A 20,933-nucleotide genomic window follows, 5' to 3' on the forward strand; every position below is an offset into this window, starting at 1 on the left:
TGGAGAATTCTAAATTTTGGTGCTTGTTTTACCGAAAATTGAGAAAAGGCTTTGCAGGTTTCACACATAATGTGAGGTTGAGTTACCATAGCTTTCCATAGCTTAAAGTGGTTGAAAAAAAAAGCACAGTAATAAGGCAAGGTTTTCAAGGAGCTGTTTTGTTGTCCTATCTTTTATTGTCCAAGCTTGTTATTTACTAGAATGAGCCATTTTCTTTTTTTCTTAAGCTTTTATCAAATTTTTATATGTCACAGTTTCAGACGTGTGAGTATTTCAGTAAATATTAACTGATGACAAATTTTCTTTTTTCAGCTGATATTAGTTCCCTGAAAATGAATATCATTTATCAGTTATTTATTAGTTTTTACAATTTTAAATATCCAGACACCTTTGTAACTAGTTATTGTCTGGACTGAATGTTATTTTACACTGAATTTTTTGGGAAGAAGAGAATCAAGAATTTAGTTCTGGGGGTGGAATAATTGGAGGTAAAAAATGTAATTACTTCTCCCTGTATAAAAATATTTAAGACAGAGCTTTTGATGTAGTGAATAAGTCATTCCTATGCTGTATTTTAGGTTAATGTTCATTATTCTAATAAAAGCTTTTTAAAAAATTACTTGGAGAACAAGAAACAAATCAACCAACCCAAAGAAGTAGGAATCAATAAACGATTCCTAAGGGACCAGGTTGGCATTTAGCCTTAAATCATTTTTCTTGTTAAAACTCCTCAGACTATAATTAAGACATTCTTAATTTATTACTTAACATATCTTTCTTTTTGGTCATATTCTCATGAATCTTAGATGTGGGTAATCATGGAGATTTTTACCCCCATCTTAAAGATATTATACCTTTAAGAGTTTGTTTTTGATAGTCACTGGAATTATTCAGCAAAGGTGAAAAAAAAATAGCGTTACTCCAGTACATTTATTGAGAGTCCAAAGATGAATAAATCACAATTTCTGCCATCCAGGAACTCACAGTATAGAAAAGATGAGAGAGACACACGCAAATTAGTGAAATGCAGTCTGGCAAGTGCCATTGGAGGTGTAAGTGGAATCTGCTTAATACCATGAAGTGTCATTAATGGTTTAAAGCCCTGGGCAGATCAGGAAAAGCCACATAGAGCAGGTAGGGCTTGAAAGATAAGTGGGGATTCATTGGGTGGATGAGAGGAAGAAGGGAGCCTAGGTAGTAGGCACAACGTATGCACAGATACAAAGGCTTTAAGGTGCATGTGGAGGCAGATTAATGTAGGGGAAAGAGCATGCTTTCAAGCCAGGAATGTCTGGGTTTAAGTCAGTTTCTGTCCCTTGCTTGGGGGCTATGGGCAAGTTCCTTAGTGACTCTGGGTTCGCATTTCTTGTCTGTAGACTAGAGACAATATTATCCAGGTGGGTTAAATGAGAAACAAAATATGTAGTTCTGTGAAAGAAAGAAGGGTAGATATAGCCAGGTTAGGGAATGTATGGGAAGGCATTTTAATAACTCTGATGGACAAAACGTACCTTTGACTTTTATCTTTGTTGTAGGTTAAAGCAGCCACTGGAGAAGAGGTGTCAGCTGAGGATCTTGGAGGGGCTGATCTTCACTGCAGGTGAAACAGAAGCAGTTGTTTCTTCCAAGGATTGATTGTCGTTTATCTGTTTAAAAGAAATTTTAAATTATTTTTTCCAAGTGTTAAGCTTGCTAGATCAAACCAGTTTACTTATTCTAGATCTGCAGTTTTGGGGTTCGGTTCTTTAGTGTTCCATTTCTAAGCAAGAACATCAGCTTTTAATTATAGCCTAGAAAGACTGGAGTGACAGATTTATCATTTATTTAACAAATACTCATTGAACACCTGTTATGTGCCAGGCACTGTTTAGATATTCAAGGTAATAAGATAGACATTGTCTTTGATCTCAAGCTTATAGTCTAGTCAGGGAAGTTTGTTTCACCTCCTTCAAAACAGAACATAAATGTGTATACATGATAAGGGCCACAAAAAAAGAAGTATAGGGAAGGCATATAGAAGGTAGAGCTAACCCAGTGGTGTGCAGGCATTATGACATTGCTTAATTAACACTTGTTAAGTGGAGGACAGGGTGCTGGATGGTGAGCCATGATTCAACAATAGACCGTAAGAGAATCTGAAATAGAGAAGTTTATTAGTCATAGTCCTGGAGAAATTACACAGCACACCTTGAGGGACCACATGAGGCAGTCAAGCCAGAGTGCCCAGAGATGAGACAGGACTTGGGGTACATGTTTTTATTAGGGTTGATGATTGGAGTGCTTTGGGGTCCCCTGACTAGGGCCGGATTGGTCAGTCAAACCAGAAGATTGGGGGTAGTGTTAAGTTCCTTGGAGACTGTACATAAGCATGCAGGCTGTGAGAGGCAGTGGAGACTGTTGATCTTAAGGGCTGTTGGGGAAGTCATTGAGAACTTACATTTGCTCGTGACTGAGCTGCTACCTAGGTCTTATTTGAGGAGCCTGTGTCCATTCAAGGTCCCTGCAGGCTGCATGTGGAATGCTGAGGAATAGCTTAGCTAAATGCTCAGTAAGAGGTAAACGCTTAGCTTGTTCTCTGAGAAGGGAAAATATCCTGCTTTGTGGCATCTGCCAATCCATATTTGTGGTATAAATTATCCCACTAGGCCTGATTTTAAGCTACCAATGGGACAACACTGATCATGGCATCAGGAAGAGATACATACAGTTGGCTCTTGTGACTCAGGCGTGAGCCAGCTCCATTACATCACCAGTTGGCCCATTGCAGGTTAAAGTTCAGGAGTAAGAATATCACCATCTAGCTCCTAGAATTTCATGAGGATTAACTGAGATATTATGTGTAAATTGCTTGAAACAATACCTACTTTAAACTAAGTACCTATAAATGTTAACTGCCATTATTATCATGTTTATCATCATAATATTCAGTATTCTTATGAGCAATTAGGAAATCACTGAAGAGTACTAAGGAGAGATGTATTGTTATCAAATCTTTCATTAGAAAAATCCCTCTGGTTGCTAGACGGAAGATACTTAGTAGGTTGGCAAGAGTGTATGAGGGGACCAGTTGGATGGTTGTATCAATAGCGTAGGTGCTGCTGGCTTAGATGGTTATGGTGGTGGTGAAGGTAGGAAGGGAGTAATCACATTTGTGCTCTATTTTAGAGGTAGAATTGAGGGATTTGTTGATGGATTTCATATATGGGGCACAGGAAAGTGAGGTAATGAAGATGATGATATGAAATGGTTTTATTCCCTGAGTCTGGGAGGACTGGAGGAGGGGCAGAGTTTGGGATGCAACAGGGGGATCAAGTGTTGCTAAGTTAGAGATGCTCTAGGCATCCAAGTAGAGATGCTGAGTAGGCAGTTAACTATAAGTGTCTGGAGCCCAGATCAGTGCTCGAGAACCATCTGCACAGAGGTGGAATTTAAACCACGGGACTAGATAAGTCCATCTCGAGCTGAGTGTAGATAAGGAAAAGGGCCCAGGACTAGACTTTAAAGAACCCAGACATAAATGGCAGGTAGATTTAATCATTGAGCTCAGTGGCCTGGGAGGTGCAGTAAACCTTTCTTTGCTCTGCCATACCACAAACCAGCAGGTGGCTGTAGGAACAGTCATGGGAGCAGGAAAATATGTACAATGTTTCCACTCTCCTATCAAAGAACACTGCTATGCCTTTTGAAGAGCTGGCTAAGTTTTCTGCCTCAGTTTTCCATTCACTCCTTTCTCACTGAGCACTTATTGTGGATAGATGGATTATACTAAGTGTTATGAGTAATGCAGAAGAATTTCAGGCCTAGTCCTTGCCCTCAAGGATTTATAATTTAATTAGGCTGGTAAATGACTGAACTGAAAAACAATTACAGAGCGAACACTCTAGCTTCCGTCCAGTTAGGGAGTTTGGGATTGACGTGAACGCACTGCTATATTTAAAAAAGATAACCAGTAAGGACCTACTATGTAGCACAGGGAACTCAGCTCAATGTTATGTAACAACCTAAATGGGAAAAGAATTTGAAAAAGAATTGATACATACATATGTATAACTGAGTCACTTTGTTGTATACCTGAAACTTACACAACCTGTTAATCAGCTGCTGCTGCTGCTGCTGCTAAGTCGCTTCAGTCGTGTCTGACTCTGTGCAACCCCATAGACGGCAGCCCACCAGGCTCCCCCGTCCCTAGGATTCTCCAGGCAAGAACACTGGAGTGGGTTGCCCTTTCTTTCTCCAATGCATGAAAGTGAAAAGTGAAAGTGACATCGCTCAGTCATGTCCAACTTTTAGCGACCCCATGGACTGCAGCCCACCAGGCTCCTTCGCCCATGGGATTTTCCAGGCAAGGGTACTGGAGTGGGGCGCCATTGCCTTCTACTCCAATATAAAATCAAAAAGTGAAAACGTTAGGGGTGTAGATTCTAGGAGTCATCTTCCATTTGCCTCACTTGTTACCCTTGTGACTAGACAAACTACTAAACTTCCTGGAGCCTCATTTCCTCATGTGTGAAATGGAGATGTGAATTGCTTCTGCCTCACAGCACACTGTCTGTGGCATACTAAGCACTCTATTACTGCCAGCTATTATCATTAATAATAGCTTGTTTAAAGTCATGGATTAGGTGGTGATGGCTTTTTTGGGAACAGTGTCATAAAATTTACTAGTCATAAGTTGCTTTGGTTCTCTCTGTTATTATAAATAAATACTTACTTGTACATCTCGGATTTGTCATCCTTAGTAGTTAATTTGACACAAAGCTTTACATAATAGAGTGTCTCATCAAAAGTTTCTCTTTCCTACTATTTTGGTAAATACTAGGCAGTTTTTAAAAGAAGACATTTTATTTTAAATATTTACTGATTGGGAAGCAATCTCTTCTATTTCTCTTTCCTTACTGAGTTACTATAGTGTAGACAGAAGTCAGCAATTGCAGCTGGTATTATGTGTGAAGTGTTCAAAAGATACGGTCAGTTGTAAAATGCCTTATTAAGTTGAAGAAACTGAAGGATCTACCATTTGCAAAGGTATTGGAGGACACATGGTCCCTGCTCTTACTGAGGCACACCCAAGCCCAAAGTGGATGGTGAAACCACCATGAGAGTCCTAGTCTGGACATATCTCCCAAGGATTTGGTGTTTTCCTTGGACAAGACATCAAAATTTAGACTATGGCAGCTTAGTCTTTGCCTATTTGTTGTTGTTTAGTCACTTAGTCGTGTCTGACTCTTTGCCACCCCATGGAGTAGCCCACCAGTCCCCTCAGTCCATGGAGTTCTCCAGGCAAGACTACTGGAGTGGGTTGCTGTTTCCTTCTCCAAATCTTTGCTCATAAAATAAACTAAAATTCTATTCTTTTCAGGTATATATTTTTGCCTGACTTTATAGTTCTTCTTAAAACAATTCATTAGAAAGTCATAGCCATACATCTACAAGTACAATAACAAGCCATCTAAGAACCAGAGTATGTCCATATCTCATTCACATTGAACTTGAAATGGAGAAGGACTTCCATGGCCTTATTGATCCGAGGGACAGTGTCTTCAAGCCTTTGTGTGTGCTACCTGCGGCAGCTTACTCTGGGGGTGTAACTTGACAAGGGAGGCCTCAGCAGTCTCTCAGAAATGAGAAGTCACAGTTGGTGTCTTCACAGTTGATGAAGATAATGAAGTTGTGATCATCTTTACAGTTGATGAAGGTACACAGTTTGTACCTTGGTGAGGTACAAACACTTGTCGTTGTTACCAGCTACATCACAAAAGTGGGCCAGCTGAGGTTGACATAAATCATATGCAGTTTTATCTGTGGTGTATGGGATGAACATCAAATAGAAGTTCTTGCCAGTAAGGCCCTGTGGTCTACTAGAAGAAAGTCAGGATTGAGAAATATAAGGTGAGGGTTCTTATGCAGCTACTGGCGGTTCTAGAGCAAGGTATATAACTTCTGGGTACCTCAGTTTTCCCTGTTTGTAAATCAAGACTAATAATACAGTTTTGCCATGGACGTTATGAAGATCAAATTAGATGACAGTTATTAAAGTGTTTTAGAAGCAAAAAGATGTCATCCTTAGATGAGAGAAGATTCTTGGGGTTTAAGATATTTAATTATTTTCCTTTCCCCTGTTCTGATTATTTTAGTGTGCTTTACTCTGTAGAAAGTCTGGAGTAAGTGACTACTACGCTTTGGATGATAATCATGCCCTTCACTTAGCTAGGAAGATTGTGAGGAGTCTAAATTATCAGAAGAAAATGGATGTGAGTTGAATTTGTTGTTATATTTTTTTATTTTTCCAATGCATTTTGGCTTATGTCACCTTGAAATAATATCTTTAAACAGGCTAATGTTGTTATTCTGTATTTCTGCAGGTTACCATTGAACCTTCTGAAGATCCTTTATTTCCTGCTGATGAATTGTATGGAATAGTTGGTGCCAACCTTAAGAGGAACTTTGATGTCCGAGAGGTGTGTAAAGTGGAACTGTGAGCTATAAGCTATGCTGTCATAGTTCAAGGCATGTGTTTAAACTTCCTGTGAACTAGTAAGCTGTATGTATCCATTTTCAAAGCTGAAGTCTGTTTTATATATGGGACAGAAAAGGGAAAGATATCTTACTAAGAGAAAAAAGGAGGAACACCTCTTAATTTTCAGCAAGTTTTTCCTGCACGATGCCTAAGTTTGCTTTGTTCATATTTAGTGCTCTCTGTTCCTGTGGACATGAGGAAAGATGTAGGGCAACGTTATAATTTCCAGGTATTTCTTTTTTGGGTTCTTATTTCGGGAAATGGATGGAATGTCAGTAAGTTGTGGAAAGAAAAAAACATACCCATCAATAGGACATAAACAAAGGATTAGACTTTTGATTAGAGTAGAAGATGTTGCTATGGTTACAGATTGTCTTCCATGGTCTAGGTCGACAGTTTTTAGTGCTTGCATACAGCGTGTAATCTTTTCTGGCAGAATACTTTTTAAATTAGGAAATTGTCCTAATATCAGATTCTGTGCCTTTAATATTTTGTTATGTTTCCCCTTGACTATAAAACTGTTATGTACTAATTGTGAAAAATATAGAAAATACAGAAAAACAAAAATTGCTTGTAATTCCACCATCTAGAGAAAGCAGCCAATATTTTGGTATTTTGGCTTAATGTGTGCATATACATTTTTATGTAGTTCAGATAGTATATACATATATAGTAGAAGTGGAAATCAATGCTTAAATTATGAACATTTCCCCATTATTTAAAAGTTCTTCATGAAACATTTTTTTGTAGCTAGGTCCTCATTCTTATACTAATACTTGGTGACATGGCAGGCACTCAGTAAATATATTTTTGGAAGATTGATGAATGTAACATCCAACTTATGGATGGGAGTAATTATTTATTTAGGAAATACCCTATTATTGTTAGAGAGTCTTAAATCCTGGATTTTAATGGAGCTTCAACTGGTACTTCACTTTGGCAAGGTAACTTAGTTAACTATACATTTTAAAATTAGGTTTTTGGTTTGATTTCTCAGTTAATTACAGGCATAGAGAAAAAATAGTACTTACAGGAATGCTGTCCCTGAAAAATGAGTTGTTCTAATAATCAAGTTTTCTAGATGGTTAAGCATTCATTCTTTCAAGCATAATCACTTTTTTCATATAATTGACAGTATTTATTCCATGCTTTTTCTGTGAAGATATTATTTCAGGAACCAGGGGTAGAGAAATAAGCAAAACAGATGCAAATCCATGCCTTCATGGTAGTTCGTCTTTTTTTTTTTAACAGTATTTCAATTTCATCTTAATTGGTATCTTTTTATAAATAGACCTCTGTCTTCTTAAATTGTATGCTAGCTTCTTCATGTTCATCACTGTGATGATAATTTATTATATTTTTCTATAATAGCGAATAAGCCTTGCTTGGAGATATTAATATATGGAGCTGTGGGATTGCACTGGGATGTTAATTGAAAAACCCAGTTCTGGTCCTTGCTTCCCTAGTCAGTGGTATTGGGATTGAACCTCTGAGCATTGATTTCCACTCCTACAAATAGGAATAATATCATGTGATATGTCTGCTTCCTAAAGTTTACTTCTTTGGGAAGATGAGTTAGTATATTTTATGTGGTTAAATGAGCTTCATCATAAAGCAAATAGAAGGGAGTTTCACGTTAAGTGGCCCCAGGTTTCTCTGACCTTGAGTGATTTTATTTTTTGTATGAAAGAATGGTCATTGTTATATGTTTGTTTTTCAAAAGGTGTACTTTTAGAGCTTCATAGCACTTAGACACTGTTATATCCCCATTATATTATTGGACTTTTTAAGGAAAATAACTAAAACATAATTCAAAGTAAGTTATTCACTCATTTTTCAGCCTTTGCATCTTGTAAAATACGTCTTTGATTGACATGGTAAGCAGGGAAAAGGAAGTTTGAACTGGACTGAAAAAATGATGCACAGCATCTAAAATGGTTTCTGAAAAAATTTGGAATATGCTTCATGTTCAGAACACTTTGAAATAGTCCTGATGTTTAATGCTGAGCACTGAGGATTATCTGGTAACTTTGATCTCTTATAGATTAATGACATGTATATATACATGTGTGTATGTAGAAACATCTGTCAGATTCAGAATCAATGAACTTTTATTGAAGACTTAATAACAGCTGCGTTTCAATGAGTGCCAGGCAGTGTGCTTTGTTATTAGCACTTAAGTATTATTATTATTAAACAGATGAGGAAAATGAGGTTTTGAGGATTTCAGGTAACCAGCCTATGACTCCAGTTTCTCAGTGGTGGAGCTGGGAGTCAGAGCTGGTTCTTCATCTCAGCATTATTTTCTTAGGTTCCTTTGTTACTAGTTCATCACATCTTCACAACTTTGTTCCATTTCTGCAGAAGTGAGAACTGAGACTAAGAGGGGCTAATTGACTTACTCCAGGACCCACAAATGGCCCACAAATTATATGTGATACCTTAGGTTGGAGCCTAAGTCTTCTGACTCCAAGGCTGGACCTTTCTTTCTTCTTTTTCTTGTTTTAATATATTCTCTTAATTGAAGTATAGTTGATTTACAATGTTGTGTTAGTTTCAGGTGTACAGTACAGTGATTCAGTTTTACATATATGTAAAATATACATATATATGTATGTGTATGTATTCTATTTCAGATTCTTTGCCCTTTCAGTTCAGTTCACTTCAGTCGCTCAGTCGTGTCCGACTCTTTGTGACCCCATGAATTGCAACACGCCAGGCCTCCCTGTCCATCACCAACTCCTGGAGTTCACTCAGACTCACGTCCATCGAGTCAGTGATGCCATCCAGCCATCTCATCCTCTGTCGTGCCCTTTAGGTTATTACAAAATATTGAGTATGCTTCCCTGTTCTATACAGTGGGTCCCTGCTTTCTGATTGAATCCCTGACCCTCAGCTAATACATTTGACAGCCCCTGAAGCTCTGAGTCCAGTAACCAGCCCTTGTAGTCTCTGCTTCTCTGCTTCTCAGACCTTGTAGGATGCCATGTGGTTCAGTTCAGTTCAGTCGCTCATTCGTGTCTGACTCTTCGTGACCCCATGGACTGCAGCATGCCAGGCTTCCCTGTCCATCACCATCTCCTGGAGCTTCTTCAAGCTCATGTCCGTGAGCTCGGGTCTGGTGATGCCATCCAACCATCTCATCCACTGTCGTCCCCTTCTCCTGCCTTCAATCTTTCCCAGCATCAGGGTCTTTTCCAGTGAGTCAGTTCTTCCCATCAGATGGCCAAAGTATTGGAGTGTCAGCTTCAGCATCAGTCCTTCCAATGAATATTGAGGACTGACTTCCTTTAGGATTGACTGATTGGATCTCCTTGCAGTCCAAGGGACTCTCAACAGTCTTTTCCAACACCACAGTTCAAAAGCATCAGTTCTTCGGCAGTTAGCTTTCCTTATAGTCCAACTCTCACAGCCATATATGACTACTGGAAAAACCATAACTTTGACTAGATGGACCTTTATCAGCAAAGTAATGTCTCTGCTTTTTAATATGCTGTCTAGGTTGGTCTAGGTTGGCCATATGGTACTGTTGCTTTTATAGTGAAGTGTAATATCAGGACTCAGAATGACTTCAGGGCATTAACCATACAAGTCGAGTGAAATTTTACTGAGATTTTCTGAACAGGGTGAAATTTTGTGAAAGTGACAGCTTCATTAAGAATTTGTTTTCCTTATGAATAACTTGAATGTACAAAGCCTTTTGTAATATAATTTCTCAGGGACATTGCTATTTTTTCCTCTTAGGTCATTGCTAGAATCGTGGATGGAAGCAGATTCAATGAGTTCAAAGCCTTGTATGGAGACACGTTAGTTACAGGTATAAAGATGAAGAATTGAAAATGTGAACAATTTATGATGCTTTGAAAACAAATGATCTCTTGTCTCACTCCTCTAATGCGCTTGGCATGAGCTTTGTTATTTAGAGCAGTACAAATGTGAGTCAGTATTCAAGAGGAAGTGTTTTGTAAGGATCGTTTGTAGCTGAATGGCTTTATGGATCCAGAGTTTAAAATCATGAGGGCAAAATGCTATGGTCCAGGCCCTTATTCTGTGACTTTGTGGCTTTAGCTGTATAAAAAGATTCTTATCATCATAAAATCAACAGAAATATTTGTAGTTCTTTTTATTTCTCTGGATAGCTATAATTGTTTTGAAAATTTCAGCACAGTCTTCTTCACTCTTTAGTCTTCAGTTCAACTGTGAAGTTTCATGTGATGTTTTAGTTTCCCAGAAAACTGTAGACTGAGTTAAACCTCACTGTCTCTGTGTAGATCTTACGTTGACCCACACAAATACTAGACTGAGAATATAGGACAGAATATCAAGTCTGAAAAAGCAAAATAAGAATACTTATAAGTTAATTCATTTACCTAAAGTGTTGTTTGTAGGCCTTTGAAAAAAAAATATTTGAAACATAGATACCAGATCCATAATAATCTGTCTTGGACAAACAGCAAAACAAATTTGGGCATTGTATTTGGTCTTGCAGAAACTCCAAAATGTAGTTGTTAATCTGAAGGTAACATATCAGAATAGAGAAAACAACTAGCTGCAAAAATCCAAATTGCAAATATACATTGAGATTTAAGGATAAGTCACAGCACTTTCTTCTGGTCTGATTTATGAGCAAGAGAAGGGTTCATACTGGGAGTGGAATTTATGTGTTTGTATGTAGGTGTTTAAGTGATTAAGAGCCTTTTGTTTGATATATAGACAGGATTTGTCACCAAATAGTTCAGCATGTAACCCGCTTTGTGCAGCAATTTAAAACAAGTTGGAACTGTTTCAGCTTCTTTCTTGAAGATGGATGGGCTGTCTTTGTCATCTCTTTTTATGTATTTGCCCTGGACTTGCTAAAAGACTTATGGTACCTTTGCCTCCTAAAATACCAGGGTTATATCCACTTTCCTCCATTTCTTTTAGTCTGTATTGGAATTCAAATAAGGTGGAGGGGAGGGGAGGGGAGTGAGAGGAAGAAGAGAGGAATGAGAGGTGGGGGGAGGAGGGAGTGAGTGGGTGAGGGAGGAGGGAGAGAGGATGAGGCGGGAGAATGAGAGGGGAGGGGGCCTGAGGGGAGGGTGGTTTGAGAGGAAGTGGGGCAGTAAGAGATGGAGAGGGGAAATGAGAGGGGCAGGAGGGAGGGTGATGATCAGGGGGCCATGAGAGGGTCGGGACCCTGAGTGGGAGCAAGGAGGGACAAGGACAGATTTCTCCAAGGAGCTGGTGCTGTTGGCGGTTCTTATAGCTTTCCTCTTGCCCCTGCACTTAACCATAGGGGTTTTGTAGACATTTCACTGTTTTGTTTGACCCACAGGAAGTTGGTGAACATGTTCCCTTCATGGGTGGGTGACCCTAGTGTAGTGAGAGATGCACCCTACTCTACAGAACTAAGGATGGATGGAAAGTCTAAATAGTTAACAGGGCAGAACACCTTCAGGGTTAGCACCTTACTGCTGAGACAGGGGCAGATTCCCAGTTCTTTTTGTGGGACAGGCAAGGACTCAGAGTGGATTGCTAGAGCTCTGGGCAAGTTTGCCCCTCCCTGAACTGCCTCTGTAAGAGGCAGTGCCTTTTAGGGTTTGCAGCATAGGGTTTTGGCTGAGATTTTAGGTCTGAAAGACCAAGAAGCAATATAGGTGACCGTCAAATCAGTGTTTCATTGTATCACATTAAAGAACTATCAGTTCATCAGTGTTTCATTGTATCACATTAAAGAACTATCAGTTCACTTCAGTCACTCAGTTGTGTCCGGCTCTTTGCAGCCCCATGGACTGCAGCACGCCAGGCCTCCCTGTCCATCACCAACTCCGGGAGCTTGCTCAAACTCATGTCCGTTGAGCAGGTGATGCCATCCAACCATCTTATTTTCTGTTGGTTATTCTTAAATAACCATAAGAATTTTTAAAAATAAATCAAGACAAAGCCAGAGAAAAGAACAAAAATAAGTCTTAAGGTTGACGTTCTCTCTTATGCATTCACTTTTTGAGCACCTGCTTTTTGTTGGGCCCCCCTGCACTGGGGGTCTTAGCGGCAGACAGTCTAGCTTGAGCTTGGAGACGGAGCCTGGTCCAGGAACTGGTAGCATGCTTCCTGTGACTCACTCTAACAAGCAGTTTGTTGATACTTGGCTTCCAACTACTTGACACCTGTTTATAATCCAGTAGGTTTGGAAACGTCTCTAGTCACCTCCTTCATATTTACAAAATAGCATCCTAGAATTACCCAAAGTATCTACTTCACAAAATAACAGGGTTTTCTTCACCATTTTCCTTCTCCCTTACTTCTGGTGTATGTGTGTGTGTGCATGTGTGTGTAGTGGGTATTTGGAGTGGTAGTGGAAGTCATGGTGAGACAAAACCAAAACTTGTGAAAGAGAGGAAGAAAAAGATGCAAACACAGAGAAAAGGAAAGTGGGGTGATACATTCTTCTAAGTTTAACTGTATTTCTTACCTTCAGCTCGGTTACCACCGGGCTTGATCGTTCCTGCTTTTTAAAAAGATTTGTCTTTGCTGAGTTTATCCCCTTTATTTCAAAGGGGATATCATTAACACAGGCAGTTTCAGGCAAGCTGGTCACTTGAAACTGGCTGGTGACTTTGGACACTGACCTTTTAAGGGATCCATGTCTCTGACTTGTTCTAGTTCTGGATATTCTCTGTGTGGGACATAGTAGATGCTCTTACATACGTGTTATGTGAGTGAATGGGTGACACACTAACCCGATCATCTAACCAAACCAGTCTATCAGACAAGTGGATAATTTACCTTACATGTGACACAACCCTTTCAAGAAAGCATAAATCCCAGACTTTAGCACTTTAGAAATAAATCGTGCCCTGAGCTGTTTTGTACCATAGATGAAATCTCTACATTTTAAATATTGATTTGAAATTAAACAATGTATAAATATGTCTGCTTGTGGTCAATTAAAAGCCCTCTCAAATACATACATCTTTTTTTCTTTTTTCAATTTTCTTTTGAGGATTTGCTAGAATATTTGGATACCCAATAGGTATCGTTGGAAACAATGGAGTTCTCTTTTCTGAATCGGCAAAAAAGGCAAGTACTGTTAAAACTATTCCAAGGTTTTCCTGTATTAATTTAAACATCAAATAATGAGTGAAAATTTACTGCATGAAAGCTTTCAAATATTTAACCAGATGCCTTAGCAAACAGAACACGGTGTGTGAGCGTGTACCCATGTGTGTGCCTGCATGTTTGTTTGGAACAGCTTTATGGAGGCTTACATAAACATGATGAACTGCCTTGAGCACTATTAAGATACAAATGATTGTTTTAGGAAAGTTCTAATACTTGAATTATAACTGCTAGGGATTGTGTGTATATATTCGAAGAATAGGGAAATACTTGTCTTGATAGTGTTTCATGCACTGGAGGGATTCAGAGATATTAATACTATTCTTATAGTTCTGAGACATCATCTGCTCTATTCTATCCTGTCATCATTTTAACCTGATTATATTTTCACTTTTTGGAAACAGGAAGATAGCGAGAAGTGTTACTGAAGCCCTGGTTTTAAGAGAGGAAATGAATGAATACCTTTTTGGTTCAGTATTCAGTTTCATACATCATTGTTACAGATTTACCTAAACTTGGATAAGTGTAATTCATGTACTTACTTGATAAAAGGTTTTCTTAAGAAAATAAAAATGTTTAGTGTTTTGTTTTTCCTCTTCATAAGGTAGGTGAATAATAAGGTGAAGCGTCTCTTACTGAGGCAGGTAGTAGGCAGTTAAGCACTTTCATACCTCAGTTAGGAAGAGTTTGTCTTTGGTGGAATGTTTTACCAGTAAAATTGGTTTCTGGATTCTGTATTCATTGTCATTTCCCCACTGTGATTATAAGAGGAAAGTAAAGTAAAAATAAAGAACAGAAAAGTCAGCTACACTCTTACCAGAAACAACCTTGGGTAGCATTTGATTATATTCCTTAGTATTTTTTAAAAATTCCCTCTCTTTAAAAAACAAAAACCAAAATGGGTACTGCCATGTATAGAGAGATTTTGCTTGCTTTCATTTAATAATACAAATAGTGAGTGTTTCCTAAAATACTAAATATTCCTAATACACTGACTTTTAATGACTGTATAATATGCATATTTCAGTAGAGGATATGTCAGGCCAGGGTCAGCAAACTCCACCTCGTTTTATTTGCTGGCTTATCACAGATAAGCCCAGGAGAAGAGCTGTGTTTGGCCCCAGTCTGACGTTTCATTTGTTGAAGTTAAGCCCCACAAGTCTGTGTGATTTCTTCATCCTCGTATCTGAGGTTGAGCAGTTGCTTTGCCATCTTGTACTTGCCAAGGCATTTTTAGCTAAGTTAAGGGCATCTGTGAATAGAGAGTAAAATATGAAACAAATGGTTTAATTGTTCTTTTACTCATGTAATCTATAGAAAAATAGGGAAAGGAATATTTTTGTGTCATTAACTAATTTCCGTAGCTTAAGGTTAAAGGGTCTCTAGCACTTATCTAAAATCCCATTTATTTGAAACACGTTGGTAGGGAAGATATTTTACTATAATCTTGGTGCATGAAAGAATTTCAGATGATCATCAAAACATAGATATCCCAGAAGGATTTATACTCTATCCTTTTAAAAGTGGAGACCCAGAGAATGCCTTATGGAGAGACTCAGAAATTCTCATTGACAAGCAGTTCTTTCTTCCCTGTTCCTTAAATTTTCCTTGTTGTTGGCATGTTAGTGATTGGTGTCATCTCTGACACAGGAGTTGTGCTATGGCCGTATGCCAGTGATCAGACAGGTGCCTGGGCAACACAGGTTCCGTGCAAACCACAGTCAAGTATTCCATTGACAGTGGGTCTGCACTGTGGTATTACCATTACTGTTACCGTAAGGTCAGACTAGCCAAGCAGAGGGTACTCTTGCTTTGACCCCAGTGTGTTGTTTGCAGGATGCATGGTGATTACAGATTTGTTAACCTCCTCTGAAAAGATTTTTTTATTTGGTTATAGGGGGCTCATTTTATCCAGTTATGCTGCCAAAGGAATATTCCTCTGCTCTTCCTTCAAAATATTACTGGTAAGAAAATAGTTTCACCAGTTTGGTTGCATTTATTTCCGAGCTGCACTGTCCAATATGTCTCACGTATTGGGCAGCGCCAACATAAAACGCTTCCATCATAACAGAAAACTTGATTGGACTTGCTCTCTCTAGATTATCTTCAAAGGTTACTGCTTCATGAATCTTAAAGATTTGGAGGAGTTAATGCATATTTTTTAGCCAAGCAGTTTTTGCGTTTCATGCACCACATTCGAGTGACCTCCTTTTACTCCTGTGTATCTGCACCACCCACCCAGAAAGCAGCAGTATTCTGAGCTAGTTCCACTGTCATCAGTGGCAGAGGATGTTGTCTGATCCCTGGTCTCTTTCCCATACTTTGTTGCCCTTAAAAGATTTCAAGCACATGCTCTGGTCCTCCTTTTCCTCATCTTTCATTGTGTAATTCTCCCTGAAGCAACATCTTTTTAAAATGGACACGTACATCCTGAACCAAAGTCTGGAATTGGAGTTTTGACTCCAAAGAACAACATGACCGATGTCACCTGTCCAGTTTTATGATCCATGGATCATCCTAATGTGATGGATAAAATGATTTGTTAAGGGCTTTTATGATTCTCGAGTTCTTTCTCCTGGAATTCTCTGACTTTCCTATTTATACTTTTTGAGTGTTGCCTGGTGTTTGACATATAGGAAGCACTCTAATATGTAGCTGAGCTGAAAACTTTTTCTACCTCTAAGTCATGCATGGTTATCTCAGGTTCAAAGGAAGGAGAGGCCCCTGAATTAGTTGCTGGGATCAGGCATGCCTTTATGAGAAGGAGTTTGGCCTTTGACAGTTAGCAGGGCTTTACACAGTACTGGTACTAAACATCTTCATCTGGTGCTGTTCTTGTTGAAGATTCTTGGTTAGATGACTCTTGAGAGAAGTTGTATCCAGCTGCGGCCGGAGAGGACCCTGTGTGGCAGACCTTCTAAGAGGTCATGTAAAAGTCTTCTGAAGCTTTGCTAGTCCAGAGACCTTGTTTCTAATAATGATTCATGGTTTATTAACCACCAGTAAGTTACCCACCAGTTTATTAACCACCAGTAACTGTGTGCCTGGAAGATTCCTACATTTTTGTTGTATTTTATTTTTAGGTGTGTTGGGGACAGAGAGTGGAGTTTGGTTTACAACACTGTATTTGAGGGGCCTGTGGGACATCCATCTGGAGATACGTGGTGGGCAGTTAAACGGTCTTGAGCACAGAAGCTGTGTTAGCTGGAGGGGAACATGGAGACGTCCATGGAGATGGGACTTAAAGCTGTGGGAATAGAAAACACCCGGGGAGAAGAAAAAGGGACAATCTTTGAGTAACCTCTTCCAAGAGATGAGAGTGAAGAAGGCAGCATGATTATGTTGTTCTTTATGGTGAAAGAAAGAAGGGTCAGAGAAAGCCAGGTGAAATGGCTTGTCTTCTTTTTCAAGATAAAATCATTCACAGGGACTAGCGGGGCAGTGGAGTGGTGGGTGGGGGGTGAGAACTTTTAAAGAGTTGATATTTGAGATAGCTATTGTGGAAATGTTACAGGGAGTCAAGATAAAATGGATAAAGGAGTTTCTGAGCTGTTCTGAGGGCCCAGTTCAGAGGGTTGGGATGGGTAACCAGAGGAAGCAGATGGTGCTCAGTGAGGGCAAGGGTTACTGTATCAGTATTGTTGTAGCCACAGCAAGTACAGGTGATCCAGAAAAAGTGGTTGAATTGAATTACCCAGTGCAGGAGATGTGCAAAACAAGAACAGCACCTATCAAGTAGGCATGTGAATCTGCGTTATAGGGAGGGAGACAGAGGAAGCCTGACTTGGTGTCTGTAAGGTGAAGAGGAGAAGGATCCCAAGGCCTGAAGGCCCAGTGAGGCTGCAGATCAGTTTCAACAGAGCTGGGAGCTTGGAGAAGTAGAAGGATCCTATAATGATGAGAATTCTTTAATCTTGCTATTGAGTCACTGACAGGGACTCTGAGCATCTCTCTGAAACATTTATTTTATTTCCTCAAAGTTTTAAAGCAGCAGTTCAGAAGGAATAATCTATATTGTGAACCAGGTCCGTGAGCCCTGAAACCCACAGTTTCACAGTTGGACTTGCCCCAGTACTTTTCCCTTAACTTGCCTCATCCTGTTCTTTCCTCACCAAGCTGTAGTTTTGAGATTAATTTCTTGAAGATATGTGGCATTGTTATCTTGTCTGAAGATCTCTGTGTGTATCCAGATGAAACATGTAAGCAATTTTTTAAATGATAAGAGAAAATTTTATTTTACCCTTAAAAGTAAATTTTGGGGGGGGGCGTATTTCACGTATAAATATTTTATTAGGGTGATAGACCTCTGGTAAAATATATATAGTTTGACAAGATGTCCTTCCAGTACCTTGATGAAAATGACTGCACATTAATCTCCTCACCCTGAGGCTCTTTCTGTTCTTTCCTGTAGGATTTATGGTTGGTCGAGACTATGAAGCTGAAGGAATTGCCAAGGATGGTGCCAAGATGGTGACTGCTGTAGCCTGTGCCAATGTGCCAAAGATAACTGTCATCATTGGGGGATCTTACGGGGCTGGAAACTACGGGATGTGTGGCCGAGCCTATAGGTAGGTGGTTGTCATGACTTCCTCTGAAGGAATGAATCATACTTCAGGTATAATTATGAATGGTAGGTTTATTTCAAGTTTATTTGAAACATAGAATGGTATTCACAAATCCCATTCAATTAAGCCATAAGTTGCATCCTCTGGAGGGGTGAAATGAAATTTAATGCTAAAAGTACCACTTTGAAGAAAGCCAAAGTGGGAATTAGGAAATATTTTGAGATGGCTGATAATGAAAATACTATATATCGTCTCATAACCTGTGTGATGCAGCTAAAGTCCTGTTTTGAAGAAGGTGTGTAGACTTTATATATATATATATATATATACTGGAAAAGAGGTAAGGCTGAAAATCGCTGAGCCAAGCAGCTAGACAAGAAGTTCAAAGAAGAGCAGGATATTAAAACAAGAAAAATACAGACAGGACATAATAAAGCACAAACATTATAAAGATAGAAGAATCAGGAAAGCCCCAAGTTTCTATGTTTAAAAGGGTTACAAACTTGAGAGTCCACAGTTAAAACTAAAAAATAAAGGGAGAAGGTGATGTATCACCAATTTTAGGAATGGAGAATAGCATATAACCATACATAATAAGATCTTTTGAATACATTTTTGCCCAGTAAATTTGGATAAAATGGAAAAATATAATTCATCAAAACAGACATTAGAATCACCTGGAGAACTTAGAAATTTTACCATGCTGAAGCCCCACTGCTGGAGGTTAATCTGCGGTAGGTTCTGGGCATTATTTTTGTTTTTCTTAATCTTCAGATAATTATAGCATGCAACCAGAATGAAGAACGGCTAATTTAAAAGGTAAACATGAGCCTCTGGAAATCTCTGTGTTGCGCAGTGAGTTCATTTGATCATTCTTTCATTTCTCCCTGCATAGCCCAAGATTTCTCTACTTGTGGCCGAATGCTCGCATCTCAGTGATGGGAGGAGAGCAGGCAGCTAACGTGTTGGCGACCTTAGCAAAGGACCAACGAGCACGGGAGGGGAAGCAGGTAAAGTGCTGCTTGAGGCTCGCCAGGCACTGGAGCTGGAGAAGGAAATGGCAACCCACTCCAGTGTTCTTGCCTGGAGAATCCCAGGGCCGGGGGAGTCTGGTGGGCTGCCATCTATGGGGTCGCACAGAGTCGGACACGACTGAAGCGACTTAGCAGCAGCAGCAGCAGGCACTGGAGCCGCGAGCAGCACACCCAGAGCCCTCCAGGTTCACGGGCATGATTCCAACATGCAGGGCCTGCCTCTATCTAGAAGACGCTGGCCTGGGAGTTGCTTGAGCAGCTTAGACCTCCACATTCTCCATCTCTCTTTTTAAAGCCCTTTCATTTGAAGTAACTTCTTGTAGTAATTTATACATTTTTAAGAATCTCTAAGAAAACACTTCAGAAACTCTTGTCTGTGAGTGCCTGAGGCAGAAAGATGTTTGATTCTTAGTTATTTGCAGTGAAAGAGATTTAAATAAACCTGACTTGCGTCTTTGGTTTTATGATCTAAAGCCGCAGAATTTTGTTTCCTTTTTTACTTGTAGATTGTTGTTAATGATACCTTGAGTGGGAGGCCCTGTCATATAATGAGAATTGAATACCATTATTACACTGTGAAAGTATCAAAGAAGAAGGCTGGAAAGGGCCTCGGAAGCTTAACGAAAGGCAGATCAGCAAATGACTGTTTGAGATGGAGTCTTTTGTTTGTGTCTGTTAGAGATTCATCTGAAATTTTACGTTGTAATTTATTATAACTTACAACTATTTCATGATTGGTGAATGCTCCTGAAGTTGCTTGGATGCACTGTTTTGTCATAGTAAGGCATAGCATAGAGGAGGCACTGCCTTTTTAAGCTCTCAGTTCTGTCATTTAGAGATTGATCATCTGGTCAACTGCCTAGAGTGTAGCGTGAGGATAGTATAAAGCCAGAGGTGGTTCCTGTCTCCCTGAATGCATCTCATCCATGCCTCTCATCCCAAGTGACAGGAATTCTGTGAAACTGAGGTTTCAGATTCACTTTAGTGCTGACTAGTATCCAAGCAAATTGGAGAAGGAAATGGCAACCCACTTCAGTTTTCTTGCCTGGAGAATCCCAGGGACAGAGGAGCCTAGTGGGCTGCCGTCTATGGGGTCGCACATGGTTGGACACAACTGAAGCGACTTAGCAGCAGCAGCAGCAGCAGTATCCAAGCAAAAGGAAAGCCTCACGTTTGTGTGTGCAGAGGGGCATGTGTGTTCAGTGTGGTCTATGAAATTCTACCTGATGTTTTGAAGACATGTCTTAAATGCTAGCCCAGCACAGTGATACCTTATTAAATAGTTATTTGATTAATTTGGTATACAGATATATGAATTCATCTATTTTTATGTGTTAAAGGAAAGTGTAGGATTTTAGTGGTTTTCCCTTTAAATTCTTAACTTATAAATGACATTAGCCAATGAAAGTACATAAAAAAGCTTGGATTTATTTGAAGAAATAATCTTTAAGTTGAAAATACTTTTCAGGATTTCAAAATTAATTTGCATGGAGTTTGCAGTCAATTATCACTTATTTCTGGCAATATGGATGGGCCAGCCCGTGTTAATTAGAGAAAAATCTCAGCTATCTGGGAAGTTGCAGAGGTTATTTAAAATGTGGTTTATTGTCTTATCCCTTTAAAATTTAAAATCTTTAAAATTTTGGCTATTTTGATTGAAAATCCCCAACTTCTCCACCTCCTTGAACAGAAGCTGTTAAATGTAATATAGCCCTTTTG

At 39.3% G+C, this 20,933-nt stretch overlaps 1 protein-coding gene across 1 annotated transcript in view; it reads left to right on the forward strand.

The window, feature by feature from the left end:
* MCCC2 (methylcrotonoyl-CoA carboxylase 2) overlaps positions 1–20,933 on the forward strand; it is a 79,861-nt gene that overhangs the window by 53,073 nt on the left and 5,855 nt on the right. The window contains exons 8-15 of the mRNA XM_040262685.1: positions 1,536–1,600; positions 6,152–6,251; positions 6,363–6,458; positions 10,262–10,334; positions 13,500–13,576; positions 15,513–15,579; positions 18,027–18,183; positions 19,076–19,190. Of these exons, the coding sequence (XP_040118619.1) occupies positions 1,536–1,600; positions 6,152–6,251; positions 6,363–6,458; positions 10,262–10,334; positions 13,500–13,576; positions 15,513–15,579; positions 18,027–18,183; positions 19,076–19,190 (750 nt within the window). The remainder of the gene's footprint in view (positions 1–1,535; positions 1,601–6,151; positions 6,252–6,362; positions 6,459–10,261; positions 10,335–13,499; positions 13,577–15,512; positions 15,580–18,026; positions 18,184–19,075; positions 19,191–20,933) is intronic.

The sequence above is a fragment of the Oryx dammah genome, unplaced genomic scaffold (genome assembly GCF_014754425.2).
Source record: "Oryx dammah isolate SB20612 unplaced genomic scaffold, SCBI_Odam_1.1 HiC_scaffold_20, whole genome shotgun sequence".
Taxonomy (NCBI): Eukaryota; Metazoa; Chordata; class Mammalia; order Artiodactyla; family Bovidae; genus Oryx; species Oryx dammah.